This window comes from Neopelma chrysocephalum, unplaced genomic scaffold (genome assembly GCF_003984885.1).
Source record: "Neopelma chrysocephalum unplaced genomic scaffold, ASM398488v2 Primary Assembly neopelma1_43, whole genome shotgun sequence".
Taxonomy (NCBI): domain Eukaryota; kingdom Metazoa; phylum Chordata; class Aves; order Passeriformes; family Pipridae; genus Neopelma; species Neopelma chrysocephalum.
Window position 1 is genome coordinate 3375296 of NW_020897702.1, and position 16181 is coordinate 3391476.

Here is a 16181-nt window from a genome sequence, read left to right on the forward strand (position 1 = left end):
CAAGAAACACAATAAATCAGAGATGTATCACAATACATATTATATACCTTCTTCAGTTACACAAATACAGATAACAGGGGATTGTGTTTTACTTTTTAAACTGCAGTCCAGCATTTCAGAAAGTAATGTACTGTTGTGCTCTTAAAATCTGAGATAAACAGACCAAATCTAACTTGCTTAAATATAACTATCCATTTCCTCCCTCTTTTTTCCTGTTTAAGATCTACACAAAACCCCCCAAATCAAAACAAAACCAAGGAAATGTATGGATTCTGTATTCTAACAAATGGATTTAATCTCAAATTCCTTGCTGATGCCACCATTTAGACTATTCTTAATTACACTTTGGTGGTAAATGTAATAAATTACATTCTGCTATCAAATTCATATTTAGACTTGTGATGAATTTTGGAAAATGCCTTAAAAGTACTGACGGAGAATTCATAACCAAATTCCATTCTCTTTTAAAAACTGTTCCAGTGGTAATTTTTTAACTTTGGCAACACTTGTCAAATGTTCAAACACATTCTTAGTGTAGAATGACACAGAGGAATAAAAGTCTAAGTTGAGTAGCCTGCAATACAAAACCAAAAAAATACCCATTTGGATCACCTGATCAGAGTTTCAAGGTGTACTGAAAAGATAACATGAAACATATGTTTTGTAAAAACATACTTTTTGTAAAATTAAACATTAAAGGAACAGTTTTGGAGTCCATGTGAAGCATTTAACACTGATTTCAGTGAGATTTTTGTGTAAATTCAGCACAATTCTTATAAACATTAAGAATTTCAGTGATTTCAATTGTACTCACGCACTCATAATAAAATATCCATTTAAGAGTACTACTTGATTGATGATGAAATAAATTATTTGCATTTTGGTTTTCTCGGTTTCACATTAACTGGAGACAGGACAGGTTATAATATTCTTTCTGCAACACTACCTTGTTTCACTGCTAAACTGACTTTCAACTAAATTTTAGGTGGAGTTCCTGAAGACATCTATTTATGAGCAGGTAGTCCTGCAAATAGCTGAGAGAAAGAAGCAATTCAAGGCAAGGATTCATCTCATCCAAAAGTAGACATCTAATTGATGAATCATGTCTTCATACTGCTTACTACTGACATAAAGGGTCTGAAAGATTCTGATTCAGGTTCATATCTAAAACTAGCTCATGCTCCTTCGTTCCAGCAACTATTGCTTTCTGTAGTTACTGGATTATAACGTAATCCTAACGTGAAGAATTGCCTATGCATTTCCAAATACCAGGTCTGACAGTGTTGATTCTCCTGCTGCTTCACTGAAGTGCGTAAATGTAGTACCAAAGTATTCAGAAAAACTGTAAGTTTGAAGAATATATCTGTACCAAACTACCAGACCTCAATATAACCAAGACCAGTGTGATGAGAAACTACTGATATCTTTATTTTTATGTGTTTGTTTCTTTAAAGAGTTAAGTCAATGTTGTTAAAAACTCTTTGACTGATTCTCAAGGTTTTGGGTTGAGGATAGGTGTATATGAACTTTCTATGTCCAAGCAGAACACTATACTAAAAAAGTTCTTCCAAGTGTCAAAGAATTATTGCCTGATCACATAAGTAAAGAAGACACATCAATATTTACACGACATTAAAGCTCTCAAAACAGCAGCAAGACAAACATAACAGCAATGTTGTGTTTGAACTATCAGGAACATAATAAAGACACAATTATTCCATCCATCAAGAAGCCAAGAGAAGAGTTCCAGGAACAAGCAGAAAAAAGATACAACAACTTTCAAGCAACTGTTAGAATTTATAAATTATGTATGTACGCAGATTCAAAATCATACCTTTTGGATTTAGTGCTTGTTCTTGGTCTGTACTCATGAGATTCATCTTCTATGCCATTCTGCCTTTTATACCAATCAAACAAAGTGCGCAGGATAGAGGGTAGACAGTATTCTGAAAGTGAGCTCATTGAGCTTATAACCTACGGGGAAAACATAACAAATCAACAAATCAAATACTGTTGAAGTTTCCCCTCCTCCTTAAAAAAAGTACTAATTCAATGGTTATATATGTTTTTTCTTGTTTTTATCTAATTTTTGAGAACTATAGGACAAGCAGTGACTTAATATTCTGCATTTCCTATCTTTAAAAGACATGCAGACATGGCACATAGGAACATGGTTTAGTGGTGGACTTGGCAGTGTTGCGATTGTGGTTGAACTTAATGATCTCAAAGGTCTTTTCCAACCTGAGAGACTCTAGGATTCTATAAAACATAAGCAGAAATACAATAGTGGAGTGTATATAGGTAGTGTCTTTATTGATGATATTAAAATCCATTAAAATTGTGTATCACATCTTACTACATACCAGAACTATCTAGTTCTTCAAGGCGGTTATTTTGATTTGTTCCATAATGCTGATTTGAGTTTGAGCATATTTTAAGGAAAGAAAAAGCAATGAATCAGAAGCACTATCTTTGGGGGTTGTATCTGACTGCTGGATGCCCCTCCTGAAACTCAGAACATATTGAGAAACCCCACAACCTCTGCAATAATTTTAATCAACTGACTATACAGATGCATCCATCTTACTATTAGGCTCAAAGACCTGAAAACTTAGACTTCTCTTTTATATATAGGAAAATATTTACAGTTTCCTGTGTCTTTATGCGCACAAATAAACAAAACATAGTTTAAAATTATTCCTTAGAAGTTTCAGATTAAACAGCTGTAGTGGCATACCAGAAGAGATTACTGATCACTCAGTATTAACTGTGTCACCAATTACAGAAATGTTATTGAACATATTATTACTGAACTATTTCTTGAACTTCCTATTACTGGAAATCATAAAGCTACAAAACATGAGAAGATTGAAAAAACACCCCATTATTATACAAGAGGATATTATATGTATTGCAACGGAATGTTCACAGCCACAGTATTTGTGGACATTCTAAGAAAATAGAAAACAATTATTTAAAATAGGAAGAAATTACTGATCTAGAGATTTACCACCACCCCATGATCATGTAGGGCTTGATCCTGTGAAGTGCTGAGCATCAGGAGTGAAGAGTGTGTACTTCATGTCAAGTACACAGATTATGACAACTATGTCAGGTTTATCTACCTGCTTAAACTTAAACCAGCAAATTTCAATGCTTGTGGAAAAACAACAGCGTTTAATGTCTCATGTTAGACCAAGCTTGTGTGAACACTGTGACTAAGACAAGAGTAAAACTGGCAGACCGAGTATCTTACACACAATTTCCAAGTATTACGATAGATTAAATGAGAACTTTTGCGGATAACAGTTAGGCTAGATGAATAACTCTGACCTCTTTGGAGGTTTTCAGCCTTAGGATTTAACTAATTCACATTGACATTGTGGTCTAAAGTTAATGAGACACTTTGAGAATGAAGTATTATTGCTCAGGTATTATGGCATAAAATTAAACATGGTGCATTAGAAAGCTCTCACAACTGCCCCTGTAAAATTAAAAGTTTCTATAAAAATACTGTGTTATGAAAGCTTTCAATCCAGTGTTTGCAATACAGTCTATTACCTGAAATATGAAACAAGCTGCTGTGGAAGATGGCATTAAGGCAATGCTTGCAGCAGTGACAGGAGGCCTTTCACAACGAATTACTACAGCACTTCAGGCTCAATTATACCAAAGCCTTCTACCCTAAGGCTTCAGATAAATACTCAGAAGACATGAATGACCTGGTGTCAGGGCAAAGCATTCACTACCAACTCACTTCTCTATTGTTTTCCAAAACTTCTTCTGAAGCTGACAGAACACTGGTTGTCAATTATGAGATGGAATGAAAAAGGGTTTGCTAGGGGAGACAAGAACAGAATCAAAGAATCATAGAATCACAGAATGGTTTGGGTTGGAAGCGACATTAAAGATGATCTAGTTCCAACCCCCTGCCATGGGCAGGGACACTTTCCACTAAACCAGTTTGATCAAAGCCTTGTCCAACCCGGTCTTGAACACTTCCAGGGATGGGGCATCCACAACTTGTCTGGGCAACCTTTTGCAGTGTCTCACCATCCTCACCATAAAAAATATCTTCCTTCTATTTAGTCTGAATCGAGTCTCTTTTAGTTTAAAATCCTTACCCTTTGTCCTGTTGCAACAGGCTCTACTAAAAAGTCTGTCCCCAAATAGATCTAAATATCTTGAAAGAAATCACAATATGTTACTACAAATGAAAAGTTGTTTCAGTCATGATGTATTTATCACTGCTGTTCTTTAAATCCCAGCTATACAATTTCACCAGAAAAAGTCAAAGGGATTCCTGTTAAATCTTCTCTGCTGAATTTACAGTGTGTGTCTTTAGTAGGGATAAAAGGTCAATATAGCTTTTTTTTTTTTTTTAATCTTTCTGTCATTGCACTTTTAAGACAGGAAGGAAGGGTGGACTGGGCAAAGACCTGGCTCTCAGGGAACAGGAAGGGAGGGAAGTCTAGCCAGCTTGCCAGCATGCCTGTTTCTCAACCCTTTCATTTTCTGGAAGTAAGTCCAGGAGTGAGATGAATTCTAGCTCTGTGCTGCTCCTGAAAGGGAGTGCACAGATGTACAAATACGTCCTTGTTGGACAAATGATCATGTTCTTCCATCATAAATGAACTACCTACTGTATACCTTAAGGATAAGAAAGCTGCACAAGTAGGGAGCTGTTTAAAACCTGTGTTCACAGAGCATTAAATATACTTTATGCAAATGCTTAGTATTTATTTTGGACTAAAATGCAAAAGGAAATTCAATGAAATTCTGCCCAGATAGTTTGCTACAATTTATATACTTTCATAAAAGTCTAGCTATATTGTCAAAATACAAATATAAGAAATGTTTCTGCTAACAGCAGATAGATGTGATTACCCTTTTCATTTCACTTATGAATTTATATGTGCTTTAACAGCAAATATATTCAAAACTGCATCCAATTCCCAAGAGTATCACTAATTTCTTGGCTCTGCATTTTTTTCATATACCATATATGTCAGTGTGTATGTTGAATGGGCATTTTCTTGCCATTTTAATAATGCAGAATTGTAGTACTTCATTTTTGCATAGGGTTGGTTTATTTTTAGTAAATCTGTCATTTGCACAGTGTCTGCATATTTTGTCTTCAAATTGCTGTTGTGTAGATCCTAAATAACTGACTTCAGGAGTGGGATTTTACACCTTCTATCAACGCTACTGAAAGCAGAATTTGGTAAACACTCTTTTAGCTACGTTTAGGATACCCCCAGACATGCAATAATGTCTTCCCTTCTTTCAATATTTGTAACACTTCATGCATGTCTGCAACAAAGCCCCAAAACTACAAACTATATGGATTCAAGGAAAATAACAGCTGTAGTTAAATCCTTGCTCCTTCAAATCAACAGCAAAACTCCTATGGACCACAGTAAGACCAGGATTTCATATATGCAAGATACGAAACTGCAGACGTCAAGTTAACAATTCCTGTTCCATATATTCCAGACTGGAGGAGGGGGACGGTAGAGAGACGAACTGCCTTAAGCTCTAATCAAAGCAGCTAATGCACTAATTCTGTTGGACCCTTTGAGACAAAACATTTCTTTCTGCTAATGAGAGGTTTCTAGACAAGCTAACTCTAATTCAAAAATCTGTAAAATGACATATTAGCAGCAAGTAGTGCAGTTGTGCTTGTGAAGATCTCCTTTCATTCACATCTTTGTTATAAGCATGTTTTGGGACAGCGCTATGAAGCTAAATCTCTCTGGAAATGGTTAAAACTAATAACTATTCAAGTTGGGCTAGTTTTCATTTATGGTCTTGTCTTTGTGAGTAAAAAAGAAAGCAGGATTTTTTAGTACTGTAATTTTGTAGATGGCTAATTTCACCTAGCTTGCTTATACATTACCAATGTTTATAGCTATTTTACTGCCAGCATAACATTTTACATGAAAACCCATTTATTTTTAGTGGGCAGCAAGTTCAGTTCTGAAGGTGCTACCTTTAATTTTGCCTTCAGATGTACTTTTTTACACAGTACTTGAACCCAAACCTCTTATCAGGAGCCAACAGTTGTTTTATGACCCCATCACCACCATTTTTTATCCTTCCTCTACCATGTGCCCTTTGCTGGTGAAGAAGGACGTGTAAAAGTCGGGGAAAGAGAAAACACAAAAGGAACCAACTACAGTGCTATGGCAATGATGATGATACCAGTATTCACTTACTATATCTAACAAATATAATATTGGATAAGAATAATTATCAGCCTATCATGAATCACATTTAGGTTGTTATGAAAAAGGAAAAATTAATCATTAGTATGCTGCGTAGTGTCTATTTATGTTTACATTTTCCACTTTCTTATTCTTATTCATTTTTAGTTTCCTTTTTTTACTTTGATCTGAAGAATATAAAACATTAAATGCTTTTGCTTTCCAATCTGTATTCTCCAACCTAGCGCACTTCTAAGAAGAGAGCAGTATTACTGAAACAAGGACAAGTTTTTGTGCAGTTTATGCTGAAACTCCTTCAACAGGCACCTCATAGAGATAGCTTCATATAAAAAGTAAGCCTTGTTGTTAAGTTTTCACTTCCATGGCCCAAATGTCGCATTTATTCTGTAATTTTATATGGAAAACTGTCTGTAGCTCAGTCCAAGATTACACAGTGCCCTTTTTCTGCCTCCAATGTTGTTCATGAACATTTATACACCATGGTAAGAACAGAAGATGCATTAGTAGAGGCTGAGAAAAGAGTAATAAAAGTGTTTCCTTAGGTGAGGATAAGCCTCTTGGAGAATTATGAGTTTTTGCACCCTAGCTTTTGGTCTTTTCATGTACTGCAATTTTATGGTTTCCTGTAATAGGAAGTTTAAGTCATAGTTCACTAGTACAATGTTTAATAACATTTCTCTAATTGGGAACACAGAGCATGCTAATGTTGGAGCAGTAATGGTCTTTGCCAATAGGCAACTAGAGTTGTCTAACTTTTAAAACATGATTTTAAACATACTGTAAGATTACTTAAAAACATACGACAAAACCTCCATAATTTCCTGTATCTATTTTCTTTATATACATGCACACCTAAAAAGGAAAATACAGTCAGTGTTAGGAATCCAGTTTGTTAGGCTAATGGTGAAACACTCTGCAAGTCAGGATAAGTACGATCACTTCATACATTGCTCAAGATACTATTATGAGTTTGAGGAAGGTGATGCAATTGGCAGTCAGACGTACTGTCTGCCTAACAGGAGCCACTGAGCACACCTATGTGGAGAGAAACAGCTCTGCCTGTGCACAGACTCTTGATGTTGGATCCATCACCACCATCAAAACTAGCACTTCTAAAATGGTGTTGGAGGATGCGCAGGAAAAAACACTGGTTCTCAGAGAGACAGAGATAGAGCTATTTAGGGGTAGTAAGCAATGCTTTCATAACCGTCTTTTGGGGGATTCAGTGTTAAACAATGCTGATTACATTGGGTAGCTAAAGTTCCAGTCTGCTCATTGTGAGTTAGTGTAAAGGGGTTTTTTGGGATGGTTTTTCCACCTCTGAAGCTGACTTGCAAAAAGCAAATTTTAAATCAGGTCATGCCTTACCTTTGATGCTTTTTAATTTACAGTTAAAAGAGGCAGCTCAGATATTTTAAAGTGACAAGTGGCTAGTAACCTGCTCACTTCAGCATTACCTATCAATTTCACTCAAACTGAATAGAGATCATTTTGATAACAGCAAGATTAGAAAATTAGGTTCCTCTGACAGTGTGTCACTTTTTATAACTTAAAATTGTAAGTAAAAATTATTAGACAACCCTTGAGAATGTTTGTTCATGGGGATTCTCTCTGTTTCCCTCCTTCATTTCTGTAGTAAAAATGTCAGGAATGTCATGTGTGGCCTTTTTTCGTTTTGCTAGATGACTTAATGTGTTTCAGGAATAAATACCAAAGCTTTTCATACCTTACCTGCAAGGGAAAAGTAAGGGATTATCAACCTGGTCTTCCTGCATCCCATAGACTTTAAATATTTGAGGAAACTTAAAAAAATAAAACTTAAATGATGTCACCTCAAAGTACATGACCTCTTAGCTGGGTTTTAGTATCATGTCAAATCATGATCTTCCAGGTTTCCTAAGTAGACCACACCTTAATTTTCAATATCAGCAAAATTATCTTTACTTTCATGACAACTTTATCATACTGACATATTATGATTTGAAAAATGGCTTTATAATGAGATGTACTTACTAATCTACTGAGTGAAATATGCCAAGTAATGAAAGACTTTTTCCTCTATTTTCTTGTCTCTACTCCAGCTCAGCTCTATCCAATTTCTACTGTGTATCACAAAATTTTGTATGATTGTATGAATTTAGCCAAACTAAAATTATTTTGGTAAGGATGAATCATGTTCTTGTAAATGGGCTCATAAGCCAGGTTCAGGTCCCATCTGCCAATCACAGGTGTACATCAACCCCAGGAGCACTATAACATCTCAAAATGATAATGCTTTTTAAGTGGAAAACATGAATGGGAAACATGAAAAGGGAAACATTGCCAACAACCTGGGCTGAGGCTGACAAATGATTTTGAAAATTTCAGTTTAAATAGTTTGTTTTGAAAATTTCAAGGAACTGAAAGCAAGGTTTTCTGACAAGACGTCTAAGGCTATCTCAGCTCTGTACTTTTCTATCAACTCTGCACACTCTAGATATGCAGATAGAGATACATGAATGACCCGCATAACAAAATTTACCTTTGTTTTCTGACTGCATCTGGGTTTTTTTTCCCCCAGCACTCAGAGTAAATTGCTACAGTAGTAAATACACAGTTGTTTCACTCTAGGAAGCATTTGCTGTTCTCATTAAATGATTTTTACTTAATTATTCAATTTTCTGTCTATTTACCAACAAATAGGAGAAGCATCAGTCTTCCAATTCTTCCTTGTAAAGGGCCATAACTTGCTTAACCATGAATATTTAATCAAATCACAGCCGCCCATTATGTGTTTGTTTAATACACTGCAGGAACAGTATGAAAAGGTTTGCATCTGGGTGGCTTAATTTGTTTTACCTTCCCATTTGCGTGTGACACTCTTCCCACAGGAAGAAAAAAACCTATAAAATTAAGGTCAGAATACCGCAAAGAATTTCATTAGGCAGGTAGGGAGTACTCACAAAGCAACCTCCTTCAGCTGGTTTCCCTGGGTTTCTCTGCGGTCAGCAAGGCAGACAGGGAGCCTCCTAGTACAGAGTAGAAGTGTCGCCTCCTCTGTTCATCTCTGGCTCAGAACAGCTGTCCGAGCAGGCTACATCTCCCAAAAAAGCAGCTACAGAACAATCTAGAACGTGTCACTTTGTCAAGCTAAAATTATGAAGTGAACCTTAGTGAACGCCAGTGGAGTCTCAAAAGGCATCTTTGCTTCTGGTGCAATGTCCCAGAACACCCAATAAATGTTCATCTGAGGTTCTGAAGTTCTACTTATACCTATCTCCTCTCCCAAAGTTAAGTTAATCAATATGGTACCTGCAGCTTATGCCATTAGTTACAGCGGCTTTCAGAGTCGTCACTATTGCTGGTGCTTTTGCTCTGTCTTTCCGCCCTGTGTTTCTGGCCTTGCTGGCGGCACAGTGCTGTGGGCAGATGTGGAATCAGCAGCAATGGTGACAGCAATGACAGCTGAGGCAGGAATGGAGGAGCAGCAAATAACTTTTATTGTTTATGATACTCCTATGGTTTATCATTCCTTTTCATTGGGAGTGATTTTTGTGAGTTTTGGCATCCTTTATGCAATTTAAATTCTTTACCACCTATCTTTCTTTATTTCAAAATAGGTTACTTATGTGGGAATTACTTCTAGGTGGGTTTTTTAAAGAAAGACAGCTGGCAAAAATTAATTGCTTTATACCATTATTAAGAAGTGTGTATATTGCTGTTCGTTTTATTTTTACACTTGTCCCATTTACCTTACATAATAAATGTATTAATCTAATGACAGATATAAACTTCATTTTATTAATTACAATTTTATCATTCTACTAAATGAAATCGAATTAATTATATAAGTTCTATTTTATTTTTAATACTTTTTCCCTGCCAACCATTTTTCTAATTATTATCTACCTTGTCATATACAGGTATTTATCCTAATAATTTAACTTACGCTTAAATTTAAATACAACAGGTTGGCTCAGACTATTTCAAGTGCAGCACACATGTAAGTCATGCTGAGTCACAGTTACAGAGACAAACTAGACTGATGAGACTGACAGCAATGACAGTGATTCTGTAGGCCTTCATAATAACTATAAGAGAAACTCCATTAAAAAAAAGATTGAGGGCTGTGCACCTGTTTCAAAAACCAGATATTCTAAAAATATAAAAAGTTTGCTTCAAAATGTCCATTGGGAAACAGCCAGGAAATAATACATGTATCTAATACACTGTAAAAAGTGAGAAGTTCTATGGCAGAAAAATGTTGAGTTTAAGAACAGTGGAAAAATCCTTCCAATTTAAACCTAAGAATGGTTAGGCAAAGCACTTGTCATTCTACTAAAGTACATTGAGACATATTGCTTTTGCAGTATGCAACCACAGAATAAAGACACTAGAATGCCTTCCAAGTATTTATCTTTTAGCCTGAGGAATGGAAATAACATAATTTCAAGTGTCTTACTTGATCAAACTGGGGATCTTCTCCTCGTTGCAGAGATTTGGTCAGTGGCTTCTCCTAAAAGAAAATATATTAAATACATATTACTTTAGATCAATACTATCATATATTCTATCAACTCTACTATTATTTTTCTGTTAGATTTTTTTACTCACACAGTGTGTCTCCTGATCTCATCCAGGAGATACTATTTTTTTCATATGCAAAGGAGACCTCTGCATATGTATCAGCCAATACTGACATTGTGTCTTTAGTGACTTTGGTGTCTTTCCACAAAAGAGAAGGACTGACCACGTATTGCATCTGAGTTGCTGCTCACACTGATGATAAATTCTTTCAACATTATAAAAAGCATCTAGTATTTCCTCTCATACATAACCAAGGGGGTCTATTTAGTTACATGATATACCTTCTTGTTATAATACTACCATGCTACACAAACATGTCCATAGATATAGCATATCATTTAGGGTATACTGAAAGAAAGGTGATTTTAGAAGAATCAAAGCCCATAGAGTTAATTTTTGAGGAAGACAATTGTGGAAAAATTATTACTCATTAAAAAAAAAAAGGCATTTTTTGGAATGGAAGCAAATTTTCAGGACATGTTCTCAGAGTAACTGGGAAAGCCAAAGAGAACTGCCTAGCTCAGAAAGAGTCACCGTGTGTGAACATCCATTCACCTTTACGGCTCTTTTGTCAAGCAGGCTGAATTCCTGAGACATGTAGAAGTACACAAACCAGTATTCTAGATACACACAACAATACACAAAACATGAATCTCCCAAACCACAATGAAAATAAACAACACATGAGGGCAGATGACAGTCTGAAAAACACATCACTTGTCACCATCACAATTCTGTACTGAATTACACCACTGTTGCTAGTGTCTGAAATGTGCCAGTGCTTCATTCTTCTGTAAATCATGAATCTTTCTTCTCCTACAGCTGAAAGACTGAGGCTATCCCACCAGCTCAGAAAGAGATTTTCTGTTCAGTTTTCAGCAAACTATTACATTCATCAGCATCCGTTAATGTATCAGGCAAAATACCATCACTGCCAGGGCATGAGATGCAAACCAAAGAAATCTGTAAAGCTGCTGAGATACGGGAATGGAGAGACCTTAGGTAGACCAAAGATTTCTATTATTTAATGTTTTTCTCTGAAGAAAATGTTGCCCAGTTTAATCTGCTGACTGATTTTGAAATTAATTATGCTGATCCACTTGTAATGCCAGCTGGCAAGGAGGCCGAGTGTGGGGTGACTGCAGTATCCCCTGACTACCTATCAAATACAAAAATCAACAAAATGTTTTTTATTGAGTCACTGATTTATCCAGAACAGCCATCAATATTTTTCATTGTTTTCTCAAATATCTAAAGTGACTCCTCCAGGTTACATTACAGTTATTAATTACAACTTCATGACAACTTACTGATGATGAAAAGATGCAGTAAAACTTTGCAGCCCAGAGAAAAAAACAGGACACTACCCTACCCACAGTCCTCCTCCTCCTCCTCAATCAGATATGTCCCATACATATCTGGAAGGACAACACTTCTTTTGTCTGTTGCTGTACACTGAAAAGGACAGCAGATAATCTTTCAAAAACAGTAGTCAACATATTTAAAAGAAAAAGCTTCTTACATTTCGGTGAGTCCTGAACAAATTAGCATAGTAAGAATTAGTGCAGTTTAGGGAAAAAAACAACAACCTTTTTTTTTTAATTATGAAATTTCTGATTCTGTTACAGAAGACTTGTGTTACCATGGCAAAGCTTCTTAAGGTCTGTTTCAACAAAAAGGGCTTCAGCATGCAGAAGCTTTGTGTTTCCATGCCCAACACTGCAATTTTTGGCTTTCAGAGTGTGGTGTTTCAGGCAGAAATGAGGTATGGGACTCCTCATCACATGCTATCTGTAAGGGGGACACAAGTAAATGAGACAAACCATGCTCTGGGAACTCAGGTCTGAAACTGCAATTCTGAAAATGTCCTCATCACCTGCAACCTATCTCTGGAAGCACACACACCTCCCAGATACTTCAGTTTCTGATGACGATGCTCCCCACAGAATGCGCTTCTGAGTTAGTGAAGATCCCTTGATTTTGACAAGGCAAAACAAGTCATCTCTTGCCCTCTTACAGCGGACTACACCAGAGCTTCCAAACTATGGTAAATTGACCTAAAGAAACCATTCACAGGCCATGCAGCAGCCTTGGTTGCAGCAGAAGGCAGTCCTGGGACAGAGGACTGCCAAGGATATCTATCAAAAGCCAGGAAGGCTTCTGCTGCCATAACTTCTCAGTGTCTCCAGTTTAGATCTTCAACTGAGGCCTTTTCTTCCCCTCTGTCCCATCCTGCACTTACTCACACTCTTATCAGGCAGCAGCTGCTGCTGCAGTTGTCTCTGCCTCTTCTTTGTCCCCCTGTTCAGATTGCTGCTGTTGCTGGTTCTTCCTTGACTCTTTCCAAGGACGGTGTTGCTGCCCCCCCCCCCCCAGCTCTGGGAGCAGGGTGCACATGCCAAAGCCACTCATTGGACCCATGCAGTGAATGGCAACAACCACAGAAAATTTTATTTAGGGCTTGGAGGTTTGAGAAAACTCAAAGTAGTGGTTATCACTAGTTACTTTATTACTAGTGATGAGTGCTGAACAGATAATGAACTGAATAAAAATGGAGGGTCAGATATAAACGTGGTTTTTGTTGTCTAAGGACTCCTAAAACATAAAAGGATGACTGCTTGCATGATGAGAGTAATGAGTGACCATGTCAGGAAGATACCGCCGAGTAAATTCAAAGACTGCTTGCAGGTGCTTATCCTTTAAAACCAGCAATTTTTCTTCATGCAATAGATAATATCTTACTACTGTAAACAACTTGCTATTCTATATCACTTGGTTCTAATATCCTTACGAATCTTACCATTTCATTTTATGCAGTATTTTCAACATTGCCGTTATGGCAGCTACTATATAAAATATAATTATTCTCATGGTAGACTTCTTCACTATATGCCAAGTGTTCAGGACTTGTAAAGACAAGGTTAATATGTATAATAAAGTGAAACTGCCTCTGAGCAATAGATTCCATAGCAGTCTATTTACCCTGGAGATACGCTAATTTTAAAGTTTTTAAAAATTCTTAAAACTGTTTTCTAGCCTCAAGGTACTATTTATTTTTATTAATTTTACTGCTCAGCCAATTTGGAAATGGCAAAGAGGCCATTTTATATTACCCGTTAACTTATTTGAGTCTCTGTAGCTAAACTACATCTTGGATGAATAGGTAGGCTGAATTTGGAGCCAGAGCCTACAACCAAAAAAACATGAAAAAATAAAATTTTGATCAACATGAAAGAGCCTATAGCTTTCTGGACTACAAAAAAAAATCAGAAAATTTCAGAAGAATGGATTCTCAATAATAACATTTCCATTTTTAATCACTAAGTTAAACATCCTTATTTCTTGTTTGAAGTGCTGCCTACAATTGTATACTCTGTATTTGTTCACGCTGGAAATTCCCATGATTTAAACACATTAGAGATAAGTGGTAAAGATCAGCAAAGACAGCTTTGCATTTAATATTTGAAACGACTGTTTTTCAATAAAAGCATCAAAAAGTTTTGCGTTGTCAATGCTTACAAAACAAAATGCTCACCTAAAAATTAATTTCCTATATTCTATGGATAGAATATAATAAAATAGCATATGTTAAATATGCAAGGACAAATGTATATTTTATCATATTTGCATGCATCAACTAAATATAATATTTATAATTTATCTAAAAAACCCCTATCATTCAAACCCTCTATTCACACAGGCACACTAAAACATTTCTCCAAAGACTGTCAGTTACTTTTAGTGGTTAATACATTAACGCTTTTTCAGGGCTGTTACACAAACATAATTGGGTAAATTTACACAGGAATAGCCACCTGTCACAGAACTGAGTGTTCATGGAACACATGTTTCAGGGAAACACAAAAACAGAAGGATGTTGTAGCGCCTATTAAGTTTCACTACGTCACCATGTTATAATGATATATAATAGCCCTTAAAGCTATTTCTAATCTCAGCAATCATTAGGCAGGTTATTCCTAGTGAACTGTGACAGGCTACTGTCACTGTACTACTGATTGAGATAAAACCCATCGGTCTGTTGGGGTTTTTTTAAAGCATGGAGGACGAAACAATCTTTTTACACAAATTTTAACTTTTGCATTGCATGCTAAAAAGCAGCCCCATGTACTCTACCGAGTAGTCTGCTGGGGTGGAAGACTTATTGAAAAGAAGGAGCAGAAGAATGGACCTTTTCACATAAAATGGAGCAGACATAGACCACATTCCACTACTACATCACAATATTTACAAAATGAATGTAAGCACAATCTTAAGAACCAAAAAATCCCCAAGTGTACTTCTTTCCTGCTTACAATGAATCACCACATAAGCCCCTCCACCCCAAATGAAAATCTTTGTCTTACATACTTTTCAGCAGGAAAGAAAACTGGTGATTGTAGGAAAAGGTCTGCTCAAAAATATGCTAATTTTTTTTTTGGCCATTGATTATTTTGTACATATAAAAATCACAAAACATATCGCTCTCAACCTTGTGCTCACGTGATGTGTAAACCATGTTCTGTACCATCAAGGAGAAAACGCAATGATGCCAATTCGCATCTAAAGGCTGGGCATGCAAAACTTCATTCCACAGAGATGCACCTACCCTTCAGGTGCAGCTGACCTGCCAGCCAGTTGCCTCTGAAATGAACAGTATGTCTGTCTGGTCCTGGCCTCTTCTCCAGGTGTGGGTCCTGCCTCCACCCTCCCAGAATGGATCTGTGCTGATCCTGCATTGAGCAGGTTCACGAAACTGAACTTGTAAGTAATTATATCAATTCTGCCATTTCAAAAATGAATAGAGAACAGTCTATGGTCCCATAAAAAAAAGCTCTTGCACTGAAAATAGCTCCGAATTTCTTCGGAAATAATTTTCATCTCTTATATACCTTTTTACTATTTGGGAATTCCTACCACCATCCCACAAAGCCTAGTTAATTTATACCTAAGCAATGAAGAGAGCCAAGCTTTTGGTGTTTGTAGGAAAGGATAATCTATTTACTCTGATAGTCTCCCAAACATCTCCCACCTGGAACTTCTATGAAACAGGCAATTAGTCTCCTGTTTTCATTAACAGTTCTTCCCAAGTCAGCAGGTCCTCATGCATAAATGTGTAAATTGTCTGTTCAGTAGATGACAACAGAATCTTTGATTTCTCTTGTTGCTCTGTTCATCATCAATTAGTTGTTAGGCACTTCTTTTAAGAAACTGTGTGAGTGAGCATGGTATACAGATAATAAAATAAAGAGAAAAAGAGATTTCCCTTATTAACCTTTGAAATTCTACACATACAGCAACAGGAAATTCTAAAGGCAAACATAATAGAAAAGATATGATAATATAGCTTCAAGAAAACACAACTTTGCATAAGACAAAATTATAGCCTCA

At 36.4% G+C, this 16181-nt stretch overlaps 1 protein-coding gene across 9 annotated transcripts in view; it reads right to left on the bottom strand.

The window, feature by feature from the left end:
* Positions 1-16181, bottom strand: part of FRY (FRY microtubule binding protein) — a 241119-nt gene that overhangs the window by 110482 nt on the left and 114456 nt on the right. For all 9 annotated transcript variants that reach the window (XM_027677781.1, XM_027677780.1, XM_027677775.1 and 6 more), the window contains 2 exons: positions 10669-10722; positions 1835-1974 (listed from right to left, as the gene is read on the bottom strand). In XM_027677781.1, the coding sequence (XP_027533582.1) occupies positions 1835-1974; positions 10669-10722 (194 nt within the window). The remainder of the gene's footprint in view (positions 1-1834; positions 1975-10668; positions 10723-16181) is intronic.